The following is a 23498-nucleotide window of genomic DNA, read 5'->3' on the forward strand; positions in this document are numbered from 1 at the left end:
TCCAGCTTCCTGCCGACTTTCAGGAACGACTGACCATGCACATGGAAGAGTCGCCTCTCTGCCGCACCTACTCGGACTCCGTCCCCGCCTCCCTCATGGGAAAGGTGATGGAGAAGCCTGATGAGGTGTGCAGCAGCAGCCAAGCCTCACGCTCCCCCAGCCCTCAAACCCCGGATCACGCTTTCATTTTAGAGAGCCTGGGCCAAGGAGCGCGCCTGGGTCTGAGGGCGGCCTACAAATCCGACCTTTACAGCAGCGACACGGCGCTTTACTGCCCCGATGAGCGGCACCGGGAGCGGCGTCCCAGCATGGACCTTCACGGTCAGAGGAAGCTCCTCTATGGACCGCAGAATTCTACCGACAGCAACCCGGAGGAGGGCTCAGTGGGGTTAACGCCCGGCTTCACACAGGAGCACTTTGCTAAGTTCTCCACCATGGGAACAGGATCCAGCTCCTACTCCAGCTTCAGCGGAGGAGGCTCTGAAGATAAAGGCAACGGCCCACCAAGCAGCGCCGCTTCCTCCCCACGCCATCACACCCTCTACATGGACTGGAGAGATGCGGGGGACTATGAGAGGAAGAGCGACTCATCCTGGGAGAGAGATAGCCCAAGAACCTTCGCCAACAGTCATCCCTTCCAGCAGACCGACTTGAGCCACCAGCAGAACAGCAGCTCGCCCGTGTACAGCCGCACCATGTCGTCCTGTTTCAGTGAACCCTACGAGCCTCTGCCGCCATCTTCCTCCCCGAGCGTCGCCTACGGAGACAGCCGTCGAGGCAGCACTCTCGCCCCCGAGGAAGAGGAGCTCATCGGCAGATGGAGGCAACTCAGCGCGGAGGACTTGAGTTCCCACTCCTACCGCAGTCCGGGCAGGGCTTCACCTTACAGCTTCTCAGAGCAGCACTTCTCCGTGAGGCCGGCCAAGATCCGCCTGGGACCGCTCTACAGCAGCTTCCAGGAAGGGGCCGATTACTACCATCAAGGGGTGGGCGCCATGCAGGAGCAAGCGTGGGCGGCTGCCGGCTCCAGCCCGGAATGCAGCCCGGGGCTCCGCCAGGCTCACAGCCAAGCCCACTTGTACGCAGCTGAGGACAGCCAAGGCTCGGAGCACAGCCTCTACCAATCGGGAAGCTCCAAAGACAGAGAGGGCAACGTTGCGTCAGGAGGTCAAAGCGTGGATTACGGCGACCCCAGCCCGAACAGCTCCACTGAGTCCCTCAACCACCGCTCCATGGAGATGGCCGCCGACCTTCAGCACTACCCAGAAGTCACCTCCTCACCGCCGCCGGCTCCGCCCCCTCCACCGCCTTACCACCAAAAATTCGGCTCTCTGGGACTCTCTCGGAAAGACAGCCTCACCAAGGCCCAACTCTATGGAACGCTCCTCAACTGACGGAGCTCGCGAACAACGGGAATTGAAGCCAAGTGGATGTATCGTCAACATGTGACTGTAAAGTAAGAGGCCTGTATACATTTGTACCAATGTGTATGTATTTCATAGTATCTATACTTCTACCTGGAAAAGTATATATTTTCTATGTAGCCATTCAAATGAAACATCTTAGTAAACCCGGAACTTGTACGTATACGTTCAAAAGTACCGATATTGGACACATGCCTGTACACACCTAATCACGCAGTCCATTGGTATTGATAGTATTGATTGGTGTTTTATATTGTCATTCATGGAATGTTTTGACACGTGAACATCAATTTATAGGAAACCGTTTTCTTCTATTTTACATTTTCCTGCACCGCCGTCCCGCCCCCTTTCTACCTCACAATGCTTTCGTTAAAACAATGCATGTTGATATATTTTATGTTGTTTTACTCACTCAATAAAGCACAAAGTACACAGGAGACTTGGTGGGTTTTTTTCCCCCCTTGAATATTATCCAAGATGATACAAACTCTCTGCCGTAGCCATGTGTTTGTGAGTCACAAGCAAGTCCCACTGCTGACAATGACAAGAAGTAGGTTAGTAGAGAAGATGGGTTTGGGCCAAAAATCAGCAGCTAAGCTATCCAAGAAATGTATTATGTAAATAGAACCAAAGGCATTCTGTTAGTGGGATAAAACTGTGTTCTTCTACACAAAGCAAGGTCCAAAAAAAACATGCAGGGGCCTAATCCGAGGTCCGGCCAGGGTTTTGTAGTCAGTTGTTAAAGACGAGCGTTCTCTTGACATACATAGAGGATCTTTGATTTGTATATTTTTTTTTTGCAGTAGGTTCATGAAAACAGCAGATCTCACCAGACCATTTTCCAATGTAAGTCACGACCCATTTTTATTGAAGTCGAATGCATTTTTAAATGGGCTATGTCGTCTTTTGAAACATTAAACTTAATTGTGCATTTTAAAGGAATTTATTAAGCGGGAACATAACAACCTGCATGTAATAAAAAATGCATACATTAAATCTAAATATCAAAATTGCACTAAATGAGACCAGATATTTATTCAACACTGTTTAATGAACATTTTATTAAGGATGAAATACAATGTTTAATTCAACATTTTTAAAAAAGTCACACATTGGTTGGATATTATGATGGATTATTAGGGCCATATTGAAAAAAAATCAGAGATTTTAATTTTGATAAAGTCATAAATTTACATGAAAAAATTCATACCACGAGAATAAAGTTGGAAATTTATGAGAATAACGTCATAAATGTACATCATATTACAACTTTTTCCCCCCATAAATGTACATTATTATCATAAATTTCCAACATTATTTTCGGAATATGACTTTTTTCACGTACATTCACCGGAGATTTTGAGAATAACATAGTAAATTCATGTAATATTACAACTTTCTGAATAAAATAAATATAAAATATAAATAATAAATATAAATTTCTGAATAACGTTTACATAATATTACAACTTTTTTTCCTCCATAAATTTACGTTATTCTTAAATTTATGGGGAAAAAAGTTATAAGTAATAGTACTTTAATTTATGACGTTATTCTCGAAATCTCTAGTTATTTTTTTCACTGTGGCCCAAATACTGATATATATAATACATAATAATATATAATGTAATATTTGAATGCAATTTTTGACTTGCTTTTGACCACCTAGAATGGATCCATGTCCCAATTTTGTGTCGCAAACCACCAGTTGAAAATGACATATAGAGGATCTTTGACTGGTGGTTTTCATTTTATTTTATTTGCAGTAGGCCTTAAAGACATTATATAAACATAAACATATTGCTTCTGTTTTAACTTATAACTCAAGTTTTATTTAGTTTTTACTTTGCTAGCAACTAATATTTGAATTAATCATCGTTTAATTCTGTATGTTTTTACCAGAAGAACCGAATCATTTCCTTGTTATTTGCGCTGATACGCTGGAATTGACTGCATATAATTCTTCGTCTCGCCGCAAGAGGGAGCCAAAGTACTGCTAATACTGTATACAAACATGCCTAATTACGTATAGTGACCTTTCACTCGGCACCCTTGTGTCCTAAGTTGCTCTATGTAGAAACTAACATTTCTTTTGTGTTTATTAGAAGCCCAAAAATCAGTCCAACTGGGAGTTTAAAGCATGTTTTTAATGACTACATTTCAAATGCTTGGATACTTCATTGGTCATCCAGTCCGACCATCTTCCTGCTCATGTCCCACAGTTTCTTAGCCGCCTGTCCATCTGTAGCTTTAGCCAGCAGCTCTTCCTCTTCACAGTTAGCAAAGCACTTCCCCGACACTCCCTCCACCACCGGGGAGCACGCTAGATAAAGAGGGGTCTGGGCCCCCTCCAGAGGAGTCTTGAAAAAGAGCATCGACGCGAGGGAGAAGAGCGGTTTGGCCAGGAGAGGGATGTGAACGTGTCTACCCAGCCCGGTCCTCACGATGCCGGGGGTGAGAGCGTTGACCGTGACCCCCGTGCCCTCCAGCCGCTGTGCCAGTTCCAGCGTGAACAGCAGGTTGGCCAACTTGCTCTGACTGTAGCAGAAGGCTTTGTCGTAATTATTTTCACTATTCAGGTCATCAAAGTTGATGTGGCCGTACTTGTACAGTTTAGAGGACACCACCACGATGCGGCTGGGGGCCGACCTCTTCAGGAGGTCCAACAGGAGGTGCGTGAGCAGGAAGTGACCCAGGTGATTGACACCCAGCTGCATCTCAAAGCCCTCCTCTGTCTTGGAGTAGGGACACTGGTAGACGCCTGCATTGTTGACAAGGACGTCGATCTTTCTTTCTTCCTGGTGGGTCAAAAAAAAAAAACACTTCAAAATGCACCATTTTCCTTAAGAATAATAATGACATTCATATCTAGCCGTTGCAAAACAACTGACTCACAACATAACCTCACCTCCTGAATTTCTTGACAAAACTTCCGGACTGATTTCAGTGATGCAAGGTCCAGTTCTTTAATGACCACCTCCCCTTGTCCTGGTCCAGACTCTTCCTGGATGTCTCGAGCTGCCTCCTCGGCTCTCTTCCGGTCCCGACAGGCCATGATGACCCGAGCCTGGAGTTTGAGAAGCTCCCCGGCTAGGGCCTTCCCAATGCCGCTGTTAGCTCCGGTTACAATGACTGTCTTCCCTCGCATCAAGTCCGCTGGGTACTGGAGCAGCTTCATAGCGTTTTGACGCGGGAACAAGCGGCGCATGAGAAGCAGGACACCGCCACCGACGACAGCGGCGATGAGCACCGCGGTGGCCATGGAAGTGTGGAGGGTACAAAGTTAACCCGGAAGTGTATCGGTCGACCAAACATTCTTACACGTATAATTCAACACATAGTTCTGCTATGACACAAGTCATTATTGTCTGTTTAACAAAAAAACAAGAAACGAAAACTTATAAATAAAACGCCGAATTCGGAATCATAACATAATAGGTCCCATGTTAGCAACAAGCTAACTAGCGCCTTCTTCTTCGCGTGTTTACGGCAAAACAGGCGCCAATAAGGCGATACTGCCTCCTATTGATGACCTAAGGTACTGTCAGGTAATGGCCAGAGGTTAAAATAAGCACTCAAGTGAAACCGCAATTTTTAAAAAAAGGAAAATTACTGGTCTAAAGCGTAAAAGCACATGTTGAAATAAAACGAACTCGGTGTAAAAGACACAGTAGTAGTTACTTTGATAATGCTAATAGTTTATTTCATTTTATTTATTTATTTTCATTTTATTTCATTTTTATTTTTTTAAATTTTATTTCAAGCTTGTGTGTACACTTGCACGACTGACGACGACTGACAGAATCATTTTATAATGCAGGGGTGTCCAAATATGAAAGAAAAAAGATGTCATTTTAAAAAAAGATGTAATATTGAAACCAACTTTTGAAAATTAAGTTGCTGAGAAAGTTAGAATTTATGAGAATGAAATCAAAATATTATGGGAACAATAATTTTGAGAAGAAAATTTACAAGAAGAAAGCTGGAAAATTGAAAAAAGTTGTAATTTTATGAGAATAAAACCAAAATATTGTGAGGAAAAAAAGCCGATATTTTAATGGAATAAACTCATCATTTTATGAGGAAAAATAATATCACAAACCAAAAAAGTGATAATTTCTGGAAAATTGGCTTGGGTTAGTCCAAATATGATGGGAATAAAGTAAAAAATATTATGGGAATAAAGTCATAATTTTACAAAAACAAACTTTACAAAGATTTTTGGAGAGGAAAGTGGAAATATGAAAATATTAAATGTTCATACTAATTATTAACTTATTCCACCTATATCACACATCTTTAATACTGTTTTTTCTTGAAATATATACTGTACAACTTCATAGCATTTTAAAAATATCATATATTCATTTTTCAGCTTGGTGAAAAAAGTTAGGACACCCCTGCTGTCATGAATAAATAAAAAGTGAATATATTAGAAAATGGAGCAGTATTAATGAGAACAGTATAACAGTTCACTTTGTGCCATTGTGCTGTAAAAAGTGAAGCTACTTTACTTATTTCTTAGGAACTTTAGGGCTGGGGAGGTGGGGGGTGTATGAGTCACTAATGCGCTAAAAGCAAAATGAATTACCAATCTTCTCTCATGCTGCACTCAAAGGCGGTTGACGGCTGACTCCACTACTTCCTCTTGTCTTGCCATGTTTCCAGTTGGGTAATACCTCCTGTTTCTTACTTTTACCCTTCATTTCAGTTCCTCTCTTTTGTGTCTCAGACCAGGACTCGTTGGGGAACATGGGTGGCACTGTGGTATGCAGTCACCACAGTCAAGCTGAAGAACTAAATCCTAACTTTAAATGTAGATTGTAGGACTTTAGGAGAGATATGTTTTGCTTCCTGCTACTGCTGATTGTCATCATCTCACCATCTGAAGGTAAGAAGTCATTCCTTCTGTGCCGACTATGTTCATTTCAGCAATGAAGCCTTTGAAATGTTTGGGAATCGAGTTTAGTCTGAATTTATTGTGGTTTTGGTTGCTATTTGGAATTCTTTGTGGTGGAAATGTGGTTTATTATTGCTTGCATATGAGCATACTCGCATATATACTGAATTGACCGCAAATGTATGATAACGTATGTGTTCATTATTACTATTATCATGCTTGAAGTATGAGCATATAGTCATAGAAAAGGCATATTTTTATTACATTATTATATATTTTAATTATGATTTTTAATTATTCCTATTATCATGACTGAAGTAACATAAAGCAGTAAAACATAAAACATAAAGTACTATATTCATCCGCTTATCCTCACAAGGGTCGCGGGTATGCTGGAGCCTATCCCAGCTGTCTTCAGGCAAGAGGCGGGGTACACCCTGGACTGGTCGTCAGCCAATCACAGGGCACATATAGACAAACAACCATTCACACTCACATTCATACCTATGGACAATTTGGAGTCGCCAATTAACCTAGCATGTTTTTGGAATGTGGGAGGATAAGCGGTAGAAAATGAATAAATATTATCTTGTAAAAATATAATAATACAATACATTATTATGATGATGTAATTATTACGGATGTCCCATTAGCATAAAAATGCAATATCGGTAAAAAAAATGCTGTTGTTCATTCCACCACAGGAGATACGTATGGAAATTGAGAGTTGGACAATATCGGAATATTGGTTTTCGGCAAAGAAGCCAATATCAGACATCCCTAATAATTATATTATAACTATAATATAACCCTATTTAATATGTTGCATTTTGTACAAAAAAACAATCTTTGCTTCCTACAGTACGAGGTAACGGCACATGTGACGTCGTCCCCAAAAATGTGTACATTGAAGTGGGATCTGATACCGAGATCGTGTGCCAGAGTCTGTGTGTCCGCGGAAAAGTGTTTTGGACACAAAACAACAAAATATTACCCCGGAACTTATCCAGATGGATCAACTCGTCTCACACGGTCGTGTCTCTGAGGAACTTCACTCTGCGCAAAGCTGCACTTCAATGCCACAGTGAGGACACCAAGGAAATCCTCGGAGGGACCACCATCAGAACATACTGTAAGATGTTTATTATTATTCATAATTTCCATGCATGATGCAATAATGGACCGACTTCCTTTTTTTTAATGTAGCAAAACCCACCAATGTAGGCTGCATATGGCACTATAAAAAGGACTCATGGGGTGGTGTACCGCAGCTCTTCACTTGCAGTTGGAAGCATCAGCTGGATGCCCCCCAGCAGATAAACTACACTGTACTATGGTGGGCTCTCCTCTTCTCCGCCTCAAGTCAACTATTAGTATTTTTCTCCAAGTAATGTGTATTTTTTTGTAGCTCCTCTTGGCTGCACGCGTCATACTTTGAAATCTGCAGCTCACACGTCACGACGTGCACGTTTAAAGACGTGCATTTGTCAAATAATATAACTCTGGTGGGCAACTACAACGTAACAGTGAGAGCAAAGACCCACCACTGGGAGGTTTACTCCGATGTGTACCAATTTGAGCCCCATCACATATGTAAGCAACCTAAATCATGTTTTAGATGTATTTCTTATAAAAGAAACTTGACTTAACTGCACTGTGTTCCCTTCCTCAGTGCAAATTCTCCCTCCAAATTTGAACCTAACTGCTTTCCCTGGTCATGTGGTAGCCGAGTGGTCCATATCAGCCATGTCCGCAAAACACCACTGTCAAGTCAAATACAGCAAGGTACTGAAGATGGAGAAAAAAAAACATTTCATTGTGACACAAGGAAATGTGACTTAAGTCTTTTTTTGTTGCAGGTTGGTGATCAAGAGGCATCAGAGGTAATGTTGGTAGTGTTTATATTTATATTCTTATTCCTTTTCTTTATTCTTATTTTTACTTTCTATAAAATGCATCATGGAGTTGCACTCAAATTTTGTTGTATGCTATACAATGACAATAAATGCGATTTTGATTCTGATTCTAAACCCACCCATCCGCTAAATCAGGCAATAGACTCCCCCGGTTCCGTTCCCACAGTGAACGCCACTGGACCTCATTCATTCCACATGCCATCCATCTCTACAGTTCCTTACTTAATTATACTTTATACATGTTGCACTGCATTTTATTGACGTGTTTTATTTTTCTTAAAAAAAAAAAAAATCTTAAAATTGTTTGGTACCTGGGCGGCACGGCGATCAAGTGGTTAGCGCGCAACAAAAATAATCTGTATGTTTTTACAGTAATAAAGTAAAAAAAGTTGCAATTTTTACGAGAATTCCGTTTATTACGTTCACATATTTAAGAAATATTTGTTGTCATATGAAAATGAAGGCGGTGACACGGCGGTCGAGTGGTTAGCGTGCGGACCTCACAGCTAAGACACCAGGGTTCAATTCCACCCTCGGCCATCTCTGTGTGGAGTTTGCATGTTCTCCCCGTGCATGCGTGGGTTTTCCCCGGGTACTCTGGTTTCCTCCCACATTCCAAAAACATGCTAGGTTAATTGGCGACTCCAAATTGTCCATAGGTATGAATGTGAGTGTGAATGGTTGTTTGTCTATATGTGCCCTGTGATTGGCTGGCGACCAGTCCAGGGTGTACCCTGCCTCTCACCCGAAGACAGCTGGGATAGGCTCCAGCATACCCGCGACTCTTGTGAGGATAAGTGAATGAATATAGTACTTTATGCTTATGTTACTTCAGTCATGATAATAGGAATAATTAACACGAAAAAAAATCATAATTATAATAATGTAGTAAAAATATGCCTTTTATATGACTATATGCTCATACTTCAAGCATGATTATAGTAATAATGAACACATACGTTATCATACATAGGCTCCAGCACCCCCCGCGACCCTCTTACTAGAATTGTAGTACTGCACTAATATGTTCCTCTTTTCTCTAGAAGGTGCTGAATACAACTTTAGAGCCTAGACATAAAGGGAAGATAACCATTGACAACGTGGATTCCTGTACTTACTACAAAGTTTCAGTTCGCTGTGCTTTGGACCAAGCTCCATGGAGTGAATGGAGCCTGGAGGAAAGGCTTCTGACGGAACTACGCGGTAATTTAAAATCATTTAAATACGGAATGGCTTTTTCAATCATCATCATCTTTCACCTTCACAGGGAGTGATGTTAAGTTGCATCTTTGGAGGAAGGTCACAGAAGCAGACCAAGATGGCGTAAGAAATGTTTATGCCATGTGGACGGTAAGGAAACTTGTTTTTCACTCCTGCATGTTCACATTTGACCCCAACCTCTCCACATTAATGTCCTCCCCTCCATCGCAGGAGATTCCATCAACATGCCAAGGAGCATTTATGTATTCTATCCATCTGACTGCCAACAAGAATGTGATTGATATAGATTATGGCCATACTGTATGTGGCAATTCAACATGTCGGATTCATGTGGATGAAGAGGCACACAGATTAAAGCTCAAGGTTCATCACAATGAGGCCCTGCTGGCACAGGATAGTGTTTATGTTCCTGCTGTTGGAGAAAGTAAGTACCAGTTATTTTTCACTTATTGTATGTTACAACTTCATTGGTCAATCTACATGACAAGCAGCACCAGTTATTGGTCAGTTATAGTGTAGTGCAACTTCATTGGTCAATCTACATGTCAATCATGACAAGCAGCACCAGTTATTGGTCAGTTATAGTGTAGTGCAACTTCATTGGTCAATCTACATGTCAATCATGGCACGCAGCATCAGTTATTGGACAGTTATAGTATAGTACAACTTCATTGGTCAATCTACAGTACGTGTCATTCATGGCAAAGAAAACCAGTTATTGGTCAGTTACAGTATAGTACAACTTCATTGGTCAATCTACAGCACGTGTCATTCATGGCACGCAGAACCAGTTATTGGTCAGTTATAGTATAGTACAACTTCATTGGTCAATCTACAGTACGTGTCATTCATGGCACAGAAAACCATTTATTGGTCAGTTATAGTATAGTACAACTTCATTGGTCAATCTACAGCACGTGTCATTCATGGCACAGAAAACCAGTTATTGGTCAGTTATAGTATAGTATAACTTCATTGGTCAAACTACATGTCAATCATGGCACATAGAACCAGTTATTGATCAGTTATACTATAGTACAACTTCATTGGTCAATCTACAGTACGTGTCATTCATGGCACAGAAAACCAGTTATTGGTCAGTTATAGTATAGTATAACTTCATTGGTCAATCTACATGTCAATCATGGCACATAGAACCAGTTATTGGTAAGTTGCAGTATAGTACAACTTCATTGGTCAATCTACATGTTATTCATGGCACGCAGCACCAGTTATTGGTGCACCACTCCCTCATTGGTCACTCCACATGTCATTCATGAGTGCAGCACTGGTTATTGGTCAGCTATAATATGTTACAACTTCACTGATCAATCTACATATCATTCATGGCACGCAGCACCAGTTATTGGTCGGTTACGTTGCTCCCTCACTGGTCTCTCTACTATCACGACACACATCATTAGTCATTGGTGTGGTCGCTCTTTCATTGTTCAATCTACACGTCAATGATGACAGGCGGTATCAATGATCAGTTTACATGTCAGTCATTATACTCAACACCAGTTATTGGCCCATTAGAGCTCATGATGCATCACTCATACTTGCAGTTGCCACTAATGTGCAATCATTTGTCCAATAATACATTTTATGACTTTGCTTCTGTCAGGCCTCCCCCACGTTGCAAACATGCAAACTTCAAGCCGCCATGGTGTTATCCACGTCAGCTGGGATGCTCCCGCTCAGTTAGTTAGTGGTTACATGGTCGATTGGACCTCTGATGGGCATCGGTACCACTGGATGGAAACTAACTCTACCAGCACATCACTGTTTGGTAGGTGAGGAACATTCACGGTAGAGATGTTAGTTTGGGAGGTCCTTAATGGCTATTATTAATGGAGTAGTATCTCATGGGTGTGGATCGTGTGACCATTAGTCTTATCCTTCATCATGCGGGATGCATTATTATGGATAGTGCATTAGCAGAAGGATATTATAGACTGACATCATTATCATCATTGTTCATTTTGAAAAATGTCTTCCAGGACTTCCGGTTAAAACGCCACACAACATCACAGTCACGCCACTCTTTGATGGCAAGACGGGCCTCGGCACACAGGCCTTGCACATCTGCTCCTCAGTATCAGGTTCTGATCATATATTTGACCTCATTTGGTTAAGTCTTGATGTCCAACACGATGGTCCACTGCAGGTCCAGGAAATTTCATCCATATCAATGTTGAAGCGAGTGACAAAAGCGCCCATGTGAGTTGGAGTATGCAGCCACAGGAAGTGTGCGGCGGTGTTATTTTCCACTATGTTGTTTTTTACGGAATAGGGGAAGGACGTCAGCTTAGTAAGTTGGCAAGTCACTTTCCTGTTTATTTGTTCGGATATTCTTGTAATCATGGCATCTTTTCAATATGTTCCCCCCCACCCCCAGATATCACAGTAGATGGTACCAAACAGGAGGTTCATTTGAAAGATCTCACCCCGGACACCCAGTACAGCACCCATGTGAAGGCTGTAGCCCAGACTGGAGCTAGTCAAAGCAACGTAAAGCACTTTAATACCAAGAAATTTGGTAAGTACTGTTTCTCATGTTGGGGGAATGAATGGAAAAACTGTAGCTTGACCTCTGGATGTCTCTCTGCTAATTTGGTTCGGAGATGGAAGTCCCCTAAACTGTAGCGACTCTTGCACATGACTCACCACCACAGACTCTACTTTCTTCCCACCACTTTCTTCATACACATGATTTCATTTTCATATTCATTCATTTTCTACCGCTTTTTCCTCACGAGGGTCACGGGGGTGCTGGAGCCTATCCAAGATGTCTTCGGGCGAGAGGCGGGGTACACCCTGCACATCACAGGGCACATATAGACAAACAACCATTCACACTCACATTCATACCGATGGACAATTTGGAGTGGCCAATTAACCTAGCATGTTTTTGGAATGTGGGAGGAAACCGGAGTACCCGGAGAAAACCCACGCATGCACGGGGAGAACATGCAAACTCCACACAGAGATGGCCAAGGGTGGAATTGAACCCTGGTCTCTTAGCTGTGAGGTCTGCGCGCTAACCACTCGACTGCCGTGCCGCCTTCATTTTCATATGACAACAAATATTTCTTAAATATGTGAACGTAATAAACGGAATTCTCGTAAAATTGCAACTTATATTTTACTTTGTTGCTGTAAAAACATTTTTGTTGTGTGAATGCCCTCAAGGCGGCGGTCTAGTGGTCCATAGGTATGAATGTGAGTGTGAATGGTTGTTTGTCTATATGTGCCCTGTGATTGGCTGGCCACCAGTCCAGGGTGTACCCCGCCTCTCGCCCAAAGACAGCTGGGATAGGCTCCAGCACCCCCGCGACCCTCGTGAGGAAAAAGCGGTAGAAAATGAATGAATGAATGCCCTCAAGTTCTCAATTGACAAAGGCGTTTCCCCACCAATTATTCTTATTCCGACAGTTTTTTGTTACCTTTTTACTCGATTCAGACCATTCAAGCATCAAATCGTATGTTTTTTTAAAAGGTTCCCAGATTTCCCCCCCTAAATTTTTGGTCTGCTCCATAAAAATGTTATTTTTTTATGTTCCTCGAGCCAATAAAAAAAGACCTTGTCACCCCAGAGCTAAGTTTCTAAAACAGTACCCTCTGCTGGATTCAGTCGGTCACTACAATCATATACTGCTATTTGAGTCATGCATGCAAACGTGTGAAAAAGCCAAATCAACATGCCAAATGTGGGCTTCTTTTGATAGATCCGAGGATGGTCAGACCACTGATTATCTTTGGAGTCGTCATCATAGTGGGTGTGTTATTTGTAGGGTTATGCTGCGCCATACAGTAAGTTTTTGTCTATTTTTGACCAAACATTCTGAGCAGTGAATGTTCCATAAATTCCAACAAGGTGTTCCCTATCCATCCGTCTTTTAGGTGGAAGAGATTCTTAAAGAAGCAGGTGCCGAACCCCGGCCTCAGTTCTGTGGCGCTGTGGCCCACAGCAAGTCATCAAAAGGTGATGTTAATGAACGAGGGCGTTATATTATATGATTTAAAACTGTATTGACACAAATATAAGACAGCATTTTTTCTATTAAAAAGTCTAAGAACTCAAGATGAATACATAAAAACCAAGATGTGGTGCCAACTGACTTCTCCCCAAGTGAGTCAGAGCTTTTCTTTGTGTCACTCACATACACCAGCAGTCTTATATTCGGCTCAATACAATATTTAAATTTAAAAGATCTTTAATTCACTTTGAGATCGAAACAAATATCCTATCAGTGCTCTGACTGACCCACAGTAAACTACTCTAACCCCCAGGGGATGTTCCTTTTCCGGCCATTCAGTTATCCATCAGAAAGCCTTTGTGAACCCGTTTACATTGAGGAACCACAGCCGATTTCCACTCCGGATACCCACCTTGACCCAACCGGTGTCCACAAGGAGCAAGACAACAACCCCGCTGTTATCGCAGAGCCCGATAAAAGGCCGCACGAAACTGAAGACACTTTCAATCAGTCTTCCATGGAATCGACTGTGCTGCTCTCTGAGGGCGGCAGTCCATTAAGCCCATATAGAAGCCAAGGTTCTGTAGAAAGCCCCACCCAAAGTGGCGGTAAAGAATGGAATTGTCTGCTTCCAATGACGCAGCAGGAATTATCAACACCGGTGTCTGTTTATGTCACTGTGGACATATTTGAGCAATATCAGGGCAAGTTAGAGAAATAGAAGTGCATGTATTCCATCTATCATACTATTTGTACATACCAACTGTTGAATATACATCATTAATAAAAGCATGTTGCATGGCATCATGAATGATACATGGAATAATTAATTTCCACTAAGATAATTGATATTATCTATCTAAGATAATACCTATGTATTAAAATGTGGAACTGTATTAAAGCACGAATAATGTTTTTTTCCCCAATGCATTAAAAATTGATTAAATGACATACCATAGCATAAATGTGATTCTGTATGTTTCATATATATATATATATATATATATATATATATATATATATATATATATATATATATATATATATATATATATATATATATATATATATATAATAACTGTATTGTAAAAAAAAAACTAGTGGGTCATTTGCATTATCTACCTGTAGAGGGCAGCACCATAAAGGAGTTCGCTGTTATTACATGCGACAATGCTACGTTCACGTACCTCGGAAGTCTGATAACTAGGATGACGACGCTTCCATGGAAACTTATCCTGTTTGCAATTTCTTTTCACGATAATATATCAAATATTAATGAAATTCTTCCAAAATTACAATAAAACTGCGCGATGTGTTCAGTATAACAGTATAACACGATATCTGGGAAAAATGTGAAACTGTAATACTCCCAATTCTCATTGAAATAAACACTTTCGTTATGAAAGGTAATAAAGATTAGCATGCCCTCGTTGAAATGCACTTCAACAAACATTACGCACTGCTGACATCACAGACTTGATCTTGTGAACGTCTGAGACAACAAAGAGTTTGGAAATTCCAACTTCCGGGAGAAATAGGGAACGCAACACAGGCACTATGGCGCATGAATCTTATTTAGCCTGACTTAGCTACCATGCTTATCTTGTAAGGACTCTGTTAGAAATTGCTAACAATTAGGACTGCAGGGTAGGAGCTGATAAAATAACAAAAAAACTAAATGCCCGGCGTCCTTTCAGCAGGTTGATTTGTCGAAGGATTTTTTGGAACGATATTCCTAAATGAAGTAGTCGAGCTGCTAAAGGGCCTTGAATCCGCGGTGTTTGGGTGAACCACAACCGGGGATTAAGGTCGCATTGTGCAGACGTCTTGCATCATCATAACCGGCGAGTAGCACCGAAAAATACTACGTACGACTGGACGCTGAATATGTCACACACCGGGCCCCCTCCTCGCTGGCGGAATTGTCCCAGAAGAGGGCAACCAGTGGCAGGTGAGACAGCTGAGCTCCAGTTGCATGTATTAGCTTCATTTACAGTACAGGTAGTGATGTTGGTACTCTTTACGGAATTCATATTGCTCACTGTTGTCTGCAAAAATTTGCAAAAGAAAACATTTTTGGAACTATCTCTGAGTAGTTCATGCTCAAATAAACAGTAAAAACCAGCTGCTAGCTAACTCAATGGGGTTAGCATCACAACAGCTCAACATCAGCTACTCCGTAATAAATGAATCACTAATAAATCACTCATAAGTCGCCCACAAAACGTGTGTGCAGGGTTACTTACCCCATCCAGGCTGACATATTACATAGTAAACATGGGAGTTTGGAGGAGTCTTAGATCGATACTTTATTAATCTCCAAGATAGTATTATGCTATCCATGTTGTGCTACCACGCTCTATAGAAATAAACCACCACATTGCTTTTTTAGATTTGAATTCATATGTGTTATTGTGTGCCGTATTTTGTTGTTTTATTTATTTATTTTAAACTAGCAGTTGCCATGAGTGAGTAGTAGGTTTGTCCATCTATCACGTGTCAAAACAAATAACATGGCTGCTCTCGTGCCTCTTTGCGCATGCGTAAAATATGGTCTCCAAGACGGTAAAAAACAAACCAAAAAAATGTGACTTTTGCTGTTTTAAAGAAAATACAGTATCTTGTTTTCGTTATTTATGTAAAGTAGCTGTACCTTTCCAGAAATCACCTGACTTTCCCTCCTAATTATCCATATATTCCATATATTTGTTCTCTCCAGGTAAATTCTTGCCAATGAAAACGATGCTGGGTCCCAGATACGATGACCAGGTTGCAGAAGAAAACCGGTTTTACCCGAACATGCTGTCCAACTACTTGAAAAGTCTAAACGTAAGGATGAAAATAATTGCTGTGTTTTTTTTTTTTTAATAGAAACCCCCCTTTCACAACCTATTTTTGGTCTTTCTTTAGGTCAAAATGGGTTTGCTTGTGGATTTGACGAACACAACTCGCTTTTATGACCACAACGACATTGAAAAAGAAGGAATCAAATACTTAAAGCTTCAGTGTAAAGGGTAAGTGATGGACATGATTCTTTTCGTTAAGTTTATTAAAGTAGAAGATCCACTTACTATCGTCTTTGTTCCAGTCATGGAGAATGTCCTTCCAAGGACACGACAGCTATGTTCATCCGCCTGTGTGAACACTTCATGGAGAAGAATTCCACAGACCTAATAGGTGAGGAGCCATTATCTTAAACATCTTGAATGGGAATGCGTTGCACACATATGTAAGAATTCTTACACATATAAGAAGTTAACTACTGTAAAAAGGTAAATTATGCTGAAGTTTTTTGTAATAATTGTTGCCAAAAGCCAAAGACAAAGCCACACACGTCCAGAATTTATTCTTTTGTGTTCGCTGAACTGAGATCTCGGAGGTTGGTCTTGTGTGTCGTTATGCAGCATAGCAGTTTTAGTTTAGTTAATATGAGCTAGCTAGCAACGGATGTCATGGGAAGTACTTATTTTGACACTTTAACTTTCATAAAAGAAACCCCTCGAAAAAGCGGCAACAGTGTTCCATTTACATAACCGACTTGCATATTAACCAAGCGACAGAGATATCATTATTGTAGCAGCTAGCATGGCAAACTATTTTTATCAGGCGGACTAACACGCTGCGTCGCTAATCGCTAGTCTCAGATACCTAGCTCTCCATTTCGCTACAAAGACTCGACAAGATGCTCATTTGCCGTCAGCATTTTTGACCTGAGGACTGGAGCGCACGTTATGTGCTGGAAGACACAACCATCCCAATGAGAGCGGACATCGTAAGTGTTGTCGATGCTGTTGATGTTGACAGAGCTAGCATAAGTATGCATAGGGATGCCCAAGCGGAGAATCAAACTCGGGTTTTCCTGATCTCCTGACCGTGTGGTCAACATGCTAACCATTTGACCATAGCTAGCTCATATTAACTAGTTTTCTCGTGTTATAATGCACAGAAAATTGAAATAAATATGTGTTCATGTTTCACATAAGGATTATGAACAGGGGTCTCAAACTCAATTTACTTGGGGTCCACTGGAGCTAGGATCTGGGTGAGACTGGGCCGCATCAGGTTTTCAAAAAAAAAAAAAAAAAAAACCTGCATTTATTAAAAACTATTTTTTTTTTAAAACTTTGCTTTGGTTCCAATTTTCTACAAGAAAAGCTCTGATAAAACATTCCACTGTTCTCAAATATCTTACTTTTTATTTTTCTACACAAAATAAGATGAAAAATAAATAAACAAATCAAGAATAAAGAAAATCAATCAATCAGTAATAAAGAAATAAATATAATAATAATAATAAAACGGCAAATAATAAAAACTTAAGAAACCACATATAGTTGGTGGGTAGACAAATTATTTTTTTCAGATTAAAATGAACAAAGCATTATTAGAGCCCTGTAGACATGACAAAACACGACTATAGTCACATTTATACTCTTTTTATTTACAACATATTGCGCAACTGCAGGGTCTTGAGACACATGCTAACTTGCAAACTAGAGAGCTAGCGACCTAAACGGTAGCCTTCAAGTTATTTCCTTTAAACTTAAATAGCCAAAAACTTACCACTTCCACACGGATAGGGAGGATAACTATTAACAGTTATTTGACCTTTAACATGAACATTAATCAAACGTAATAATTTTTTTCTGGGTACATGATACCATACAGCATCCATATCAAACTGTGAACCGCACTAACATTAAACATTAAACTTTCATATCAAGGCCGGGGCCTCAAACTAGTGTCCTGCGGGCCACATTTGGCCCGCGTGTTTGAGACCCCTGATTGTGAATGATGGGTAAACTTCCCCCGCAAAACATCCCATTTACCAGTTTAATCATTCGTTTATTTTACATTTTGCTATCATGTGTTTTAGGATAGGATTCACAATTAGGAAATTACGATACACAAAAGGATTAGTTTTCATAATCTATTATTAATGGAATTGCCTCATTTGTCCAGCAGAGGGCAATATTTATCCAGTTTTACGCTTGCATTTGCGTATTGCATACCATTTCGCTGTATATGTTGTTTTAGTAGCACGTATAATTAGAATGTCACTTACTAGAGTGCAAACCCCCACCACTGTTAAAACAAAAGTGGAGTGTATTTGTGTTCCTCTTTTTGTTAGTCACCATCAAAGACCCCCTTGAAGTTGTATTTTCACCCAAGTGACAGCAGGGTGCTCTCTTCCTTCTCTTTGGACCATTGTCTACTCCAATATACTATAGCGCCTGTCTGGCTTGGACGTAACCGCAAACCGCATGTGTGTGTCCAGTCTTTATCCAGCTGGTGATTACATACTTTGTTGTTTCTACCAGAGTTGTGTCCAGATTAGACAGCTGGGCTTGTAAATGTGCTCACCAGGACCTGATGTCGGGCTCATTTGATCTCCAATGGAGTGTGATGTTGCCGGGGTAATCTTGCTGTGCATATGAAGCGTCAGCCAAAATGCAGGATATACTCAATTTTGGAATAATGTAGGGAAGTTTTCCATATGTTTATCGAATATAGTGAGTTCAGTCAGTGTGGTTAGATTGTCTACTTCACATCCAGGTGGTTCTGGTTCTTTATTTGTAGGGTGTACCTGCACAAAAACATGCATACTCGGGTAATTGGACGTTATAGGATGTCCGCCTTTTGCCCAAAGCCAGTTGGGATAGGTTCAAGCTGACTTGTAACCCTGACCAACATAAATGAATGTTTTTATTTACGCTTCATCCTTTTTGATCACCATGAAAATATCAGTCAGTGCCGTAATGACTTGTATGCATGTGAAGGAGGGAACATTGGCATGATTGATTGTATTGAGTGTGCTTTTTCCTCAGGGCTGCAGAATTTAAATATGGCACTCTCCAATATGCAAAATTAAATTGACAATACGTGACTGTGGTGCAATATTGGATTTTTTTTTTCCCCCCCTCTCGCTCTCTCTTGACTGTGTTGTCGCTTTCTGGTGTCCCAAAGGTGTCCACTGCACGCACGGTTTCAACCGGACAGGCTTTTTGATATGTGCCTACCTGGTGGAGAAGATGGACTGGAGGTAAAGATGGAAACTTCAACAGTCTTTTGTTACACAACATCTTGCATAATAAGCCGTGTCCTGCAATTCCCTTCCATCACTCTGTAATCCGCTTCCTTTCTTGATTGTTTCTGTATGTTTGATGACACGAGATGTCACCACCAATCAACATTAGGCTCTGTCAAGCTGACTGGTTGGCGTAGAGCTTATCTCCCCATGGCCAGAGATGTTAATTGATTTACAGTTGCCGAACATGGTGAACTGGGGAGGAAGGGAGGGAGGGAAGACTTTGGACAGAGGTGGAGCAGCTGTCTGAGAAGACAAGAAGCTGCTGTAGACACGTAGGCTGATCAGACCCTCCCACCACCCACCACTTCCTGTGTAATGAATATTCCCACAGCGTCAGACCCTTCCTGTGTTGTGCTTGGGAGATAACTCGACTATCAGATGATCTCCTTGGATTCTATTTTTTCCCTTTGGTAATCTGCAAGTGTTATCTTTGCTGTCATCCATCAAATCATCACAAATCTATATACAATGCATATATACCGTAGGTATTTATTTTATACAATTTATGATGTAATCTCGTCCAGTACCAGATAATGCTCACCTTGGATTCACCCTGTCAGGGTGGCCTTCTGGAGGAACCTGAGTTTTTAACACAACAGTACTTAATGAAGATATGTTTTTCATAGTTAAAAACAGATGTATTTATCATGTTTTTTTTTTTAAGTAACATGACTTTCATGTTACTTAAACATAGAACGGGGGGTTTCCAAAGTGTGGTCTTGGGGCTGTCTGTGTCCTGGGACTGCTTTTTATCGGTCCTCGGCACATTCTAAAAATACATACAATAGCATGAAAAACTAGAAAATTCCCGTGGAAATTTTGATGGGCTTGCCACCTGTGCTGTGAACCTCGGGCCCGGTGCGCCAACGGCTACCATGCTAGCACCTAGCAAGACAGCCTCAAGGACCGAAAAGGTTGATGCAGTCCCATAGTGTCCCCACATCATGCCATGTGTCTATTTGCCTTTAGAAATGAGTAAATTAGCTAAAATGCTAACATGCTAACAGTCATCATGCTAGCACCTAGCAAGAGGGCCTCAAGTTTAGAAAGTGCCAAGGTTGTCCTATAACCTTCCTACATCATGCCATGTGTGTATTTGCCTTTAGACATAAGTAGATTAGCTTAAATGCTAACATGCTAGCAGTTAGCATTTAGCCACAGGGAGAGTTGAGAAGTTTATCTAAAAAATGAGCCGTTAATCACGATTCTACGTGGCCGTATGGCTGAGCTACAAGGCTGTGAAAAGTCTGTAAATTCTCGTTTTCCCTGGAATGTGGCTGTTCTAAAAATAGAACAGGTGTATCTAATCTAATCTAATCATAAATAGAGTAAAGTTGAAATATTAAAGAGGGGAAAATGTCACAATATGAAAATCCGACAAAACCAAAAAATAAACTTGTTTTAGGAAAATTAGGTTTGGTAAATGTCATAATGTTATGATAATTAAGTCAAAATATTCTAATAATTAAGTCATACTATTACAAGACAAATGGACAATGTTGGAAAAAAAAGCAATGTAATGTTAGTGACAACACACGTTTCTGCATATCTATATGGTTTGATTTAAAAAGTGCACAAGATGCATACTTTGGACACCCCTGCAATGTTTATGACTGTGGTTGTAGTTTGAAGCATTGTAGAACTGCAGTGTATTTTGTCTTAACTAAATAAAACTAAATTACATGCAGTGCAAACTATAACCACTACAGTAAAAATATAATGGGGATATACTATTTTAGTCAATTATTATATTGATAGTCGCATTGATTTGGGGCAAGTGTACCTGCATGTATGTGCATTAAGAGTCAATAACAACAACGAAAACCTGGTCAGTTTGATATGATAATCCAGTCCTGTTGCTCTTATCAGCGTGGAAGCAGCCGTAGTGGCTTTCGCCCAGGCACGAGCCCCCGGGATCTACAAGGGCGACTACCTCAAAGAGCTTTTCCGTCGCTATGGTGACGAGGAGGACACACCCCCTGCCCCTGCGCTGCCCGAGTGGTGCTTCGAGGATGACGGTGAAGTGGACGATGACGGTAACGCCGTGGGGCAGGAGTCTGGGCCGAGCTCTTCAGGGTCAATGCCTGGCAAACGCAAGAAAGAGACGCTTAAACTGGTAAGACAGTAATTGGTATGTTTGATGGAATGATGACACCAAGGTGACTGTGGGAGACATTATGGGTTTGTTTGATGACAAATTTGGGCCAGATGGTCAGCTCTTGATTTTTTTTTTGCCATTGAATAGTTTGAAGCCGGGAGTTTGGAGTGGTTAGCATGGGTGATAGCTGGAGGAGACGGGGATCATCATCATATCGGCTCAGTTATTTTCCTTTGCACAGTCGTCCCTTGTTTATCGCGGTTAATTGGTTCCAGACCTGACTGCAATAAGTGAATTTCTGTGAAGTAGAATTCAAGATTACTAAAGGTACTTTCATAGTTCGAGCATTCTAAAATCATGATTTAACATTATTAGAGCCCTGTCAACATGAAATAACACCCCTATAGTCACCTTTGTACTCATAATACCTAATATAGTAGATACAATAAGCATTAATAAGACAAAATAACTCACTTGTTGTTGTATATCAAACATAATGTGGGTTGCTTGTGACATTTGTCAATTGATTGATATATTGACGTGCACTACGACACTACTGCTAGCCTTGGTTATAGCACATAAGAGACGGCTGCCAGTTTAAGCATAGCAAAATGGAGAGCTAACTCGTTAGCCTCCTATTTATTTATTCTAAATGTCAGAATGGGTTTGAAACTGAGTAGGAGGGAAGAACAAAGTTTGCAGCCAAAAAACTTACCACTTCCACACGGTATAGAAGGCCATAGCTAACACTTAAACAGCAATCATTTATTAGGATCTATATACATTCATTCATTCATTATCTACCGCTTTTTCTTCACAAGGGTCGCGGGGGGTGCTGGAGCCTATCCCAGCTGTCTTCGGGCGAGAGGCGGGGTACACCCTGGACTGGTCGCCAGCCAATCACAGGGCACATATAGACAAACAACCATTCACACCTGTGGCCAATTAACCTAGCATGTTTTTGGAATGTGGGAGGAAACCGGAGTAACCAGAGTACCCGGAGTACCCGGAGAAAACCCACGCAAAGATGGCAGAGGGTGGAATTGAACCCTGGTTTCCTACCTGTGAGGTCTGCGCGCTAACCACTAGACCGCCGTGCCGCCCGATCTATATACATGAATATAAAAAAGTAATATAATTTGTAAACATAACAGTGATCATATCAAAGTATCCTTGGGCAAGATAGTGACCCAACCCCCCGCCCCCCCTCCAAAAAAAAATACTAACGGTCAAAGTGCTTAGAGTGCTATGGAGGTGTAAAAGCGCTGTTCAAGCGAAAGACCATTTACCATTTATTTATAAAACCAAAGAAATTGAAAACGGCGAAGTGGGGTGAGAGCCTCAGTCACGGCAAATCCAATTGTGATACTGGGAGGGTGGAAAGAAGCAGGCCCAGAGAGCAGCAGCCTGCAGACTGCATTACTCCAACATCATTAAGGAGTACTGCCTCTTGGTCATGGTTGAGTGGCCTTCTCCAGACTAGCACTGGTTGGCAGCCAATTGGGCTCTATGAGAAACAAGGATGAAATACTCCAAAATGTAACAAAAAGCTTTTTTAGCTACAATATTGGAATACAATATATTCCCTTAGGGAATTATAATGGTTTCCATTATTTCTGGCATAAATTGTTTATAACGGTGGTCCATCTATTTTCTATAGACTTTGTCCGGGTCAGGGTCACAGGAAGCTGGACTTGGGCTGAGAGGCAGGAGGACTGATCACCTGTCAATTACAGGAATGATAGACAGGGGAAGGCAACCATTCACATTCACACCTATGGACAGTCTGTAGTGAAGAACACATGTTTGGACCAACAACGGCACATTTCAAAGATTCATTTGATGAGAATGAAAGAAAAAGGGTT

The 23498-nt window shown here is 41.1% G+C and overlaps 4 protein-coding genes across 9 annotated transcripts in view; 3 read left to right on the forward strand and 1 right to left on the reverse strand.

Annotated features, from left to right (window-relative positions):
- The window catches only part of LOC131107190 (brain-enriched guanylate kinase-associated protein), a 32320-nt gene extending 30459 nt beyond the window's left edge, over window positions 1-1861 (forward strand). For all 5 annotated transcript variants that reach the window (XM_078799084.1, XM_078799086.1, XM_058056965.2 and 2 more), the window contains one exon: window positions 6-1861. In XM_078799084.1, coding sequence (XP_078655210.1) covers window positions 6-1394 — 1389 coding nt within the window. In that variant the 3' untranslated portion in view covers window positions 1395-1861. The remainder of the gene's footprint in view (window positions 1-5) is intronic.
- Window positions 1862-3550: 1689 nt separating this feature from the next.
- On the reverse strand, window positions 3551-4918 carry rdh14b (retinol dehydrogenase 14b). Of its 2 annotated transcripts, XM_078799011.1 has the most exons (3): window positions 4333-4918; window positions 4029-4222; window positions 3551-3962 (listed from the first exon to the last, which is right to left on the reverse strand). In XM_078799011.1, the coding sequence occupies exons 1-3, from the start codon at window positions 4684-4686 to the stop codon at window positions 3602-3604; spliced, it is 909 nt and encodes a 302-aa protein (XP_078655137.1). In that variant the 5' UTR covers window positions 4687-4918; the 3' UTR covers window positions 3551-3601. The 2 variants fall into 2 exon arrangements, with proteins under 2 accessions (XP_078655137.1, XP_057913629.2); XM_058057646.2 differs by having other exon boundaries at window positions 3551-4222; window positions 4333-4909.
- LOC131107533 (interleukin-6 receptor subunit beta-like) lies at window positions 4347-14403 on the forward strand. The gene is made up of 17 exons (XM_078799010.1): window positions 4347-4699; window positions 6157-6315; window positions 7187-7456; window positions 7531-7660; window positions 7733-7917; window positions 7997-8109; window positions 8184-8207; window positions 9284-9443; window positions 9508-9590; window positions 9672-9885; window positions 11089-11253; window positions 11465-11566; window positions 11632-11775; window positions 11863-12003; window positions 13193-13277; window positions 13368-13449; window positions 13758-14403. Exons 2-17 carry the CDS (start codon window positions 6267-6269, stop codon window positions 14163-14165), a joined length of 2355 nt encoding a protein of 784 aa, XP_078655136.1. The 5' UTR covers window positions 4347-4699; window positions 6157-6266; the 3' UTR covers window positions 14166-14403.
- A 578-nt stretch (window positions 14404-14981) lies between these two features.
- rngtt (RNA guanylyltransferase and 5'-phosphatase) overlaps window positions 14982-23498 on the forward strand; it is an 86812-nt gene continuing 78295 nt past the window's right edge. The window contains exons 1-6 of the mRNA XM_058056207.2: window positions 14982-15395; window positions 16164-16273; window positions 16355-16458; window positions 16533-16621; window positions 19412-19487; window positions 21405-21651. Of these exons, the coding sequence (XP_057912190.2) occupies window positions 15332-15395; window positions 16164-16273; window positions 16355-16458; window positions 16533-16621; window positions 19412-19487; window positions 21405-21651 (690 nt within the window). The 5' untranslated portion in view covers window positions 14982-15331. The remainder of the gene's footprint in view (window positions 15396-16163; window positions 16274-16354; window positions 16459-16532; window positions 16622-19411; window positions 19488-21404; window positions 21652-23498) is intronic.

The sequence above is a fragment of the Doryrhamphus excisus genome, linkage group LG19, assembly GCF_037039965.1.
Source record: "Doryrhamphus excisus strain RoL-2023G ecotype Guam linkage group LG19, RoL_Dexc_Guam_v1.1, whole genome shotgun sequence".
Lineage (NCBI taxonomy): Eukaryota > Metazoa > Chordata > Actinopteri > Syngnathiformes > Syngnathidae > Doryrhamphus > Doryrhamphus excisus.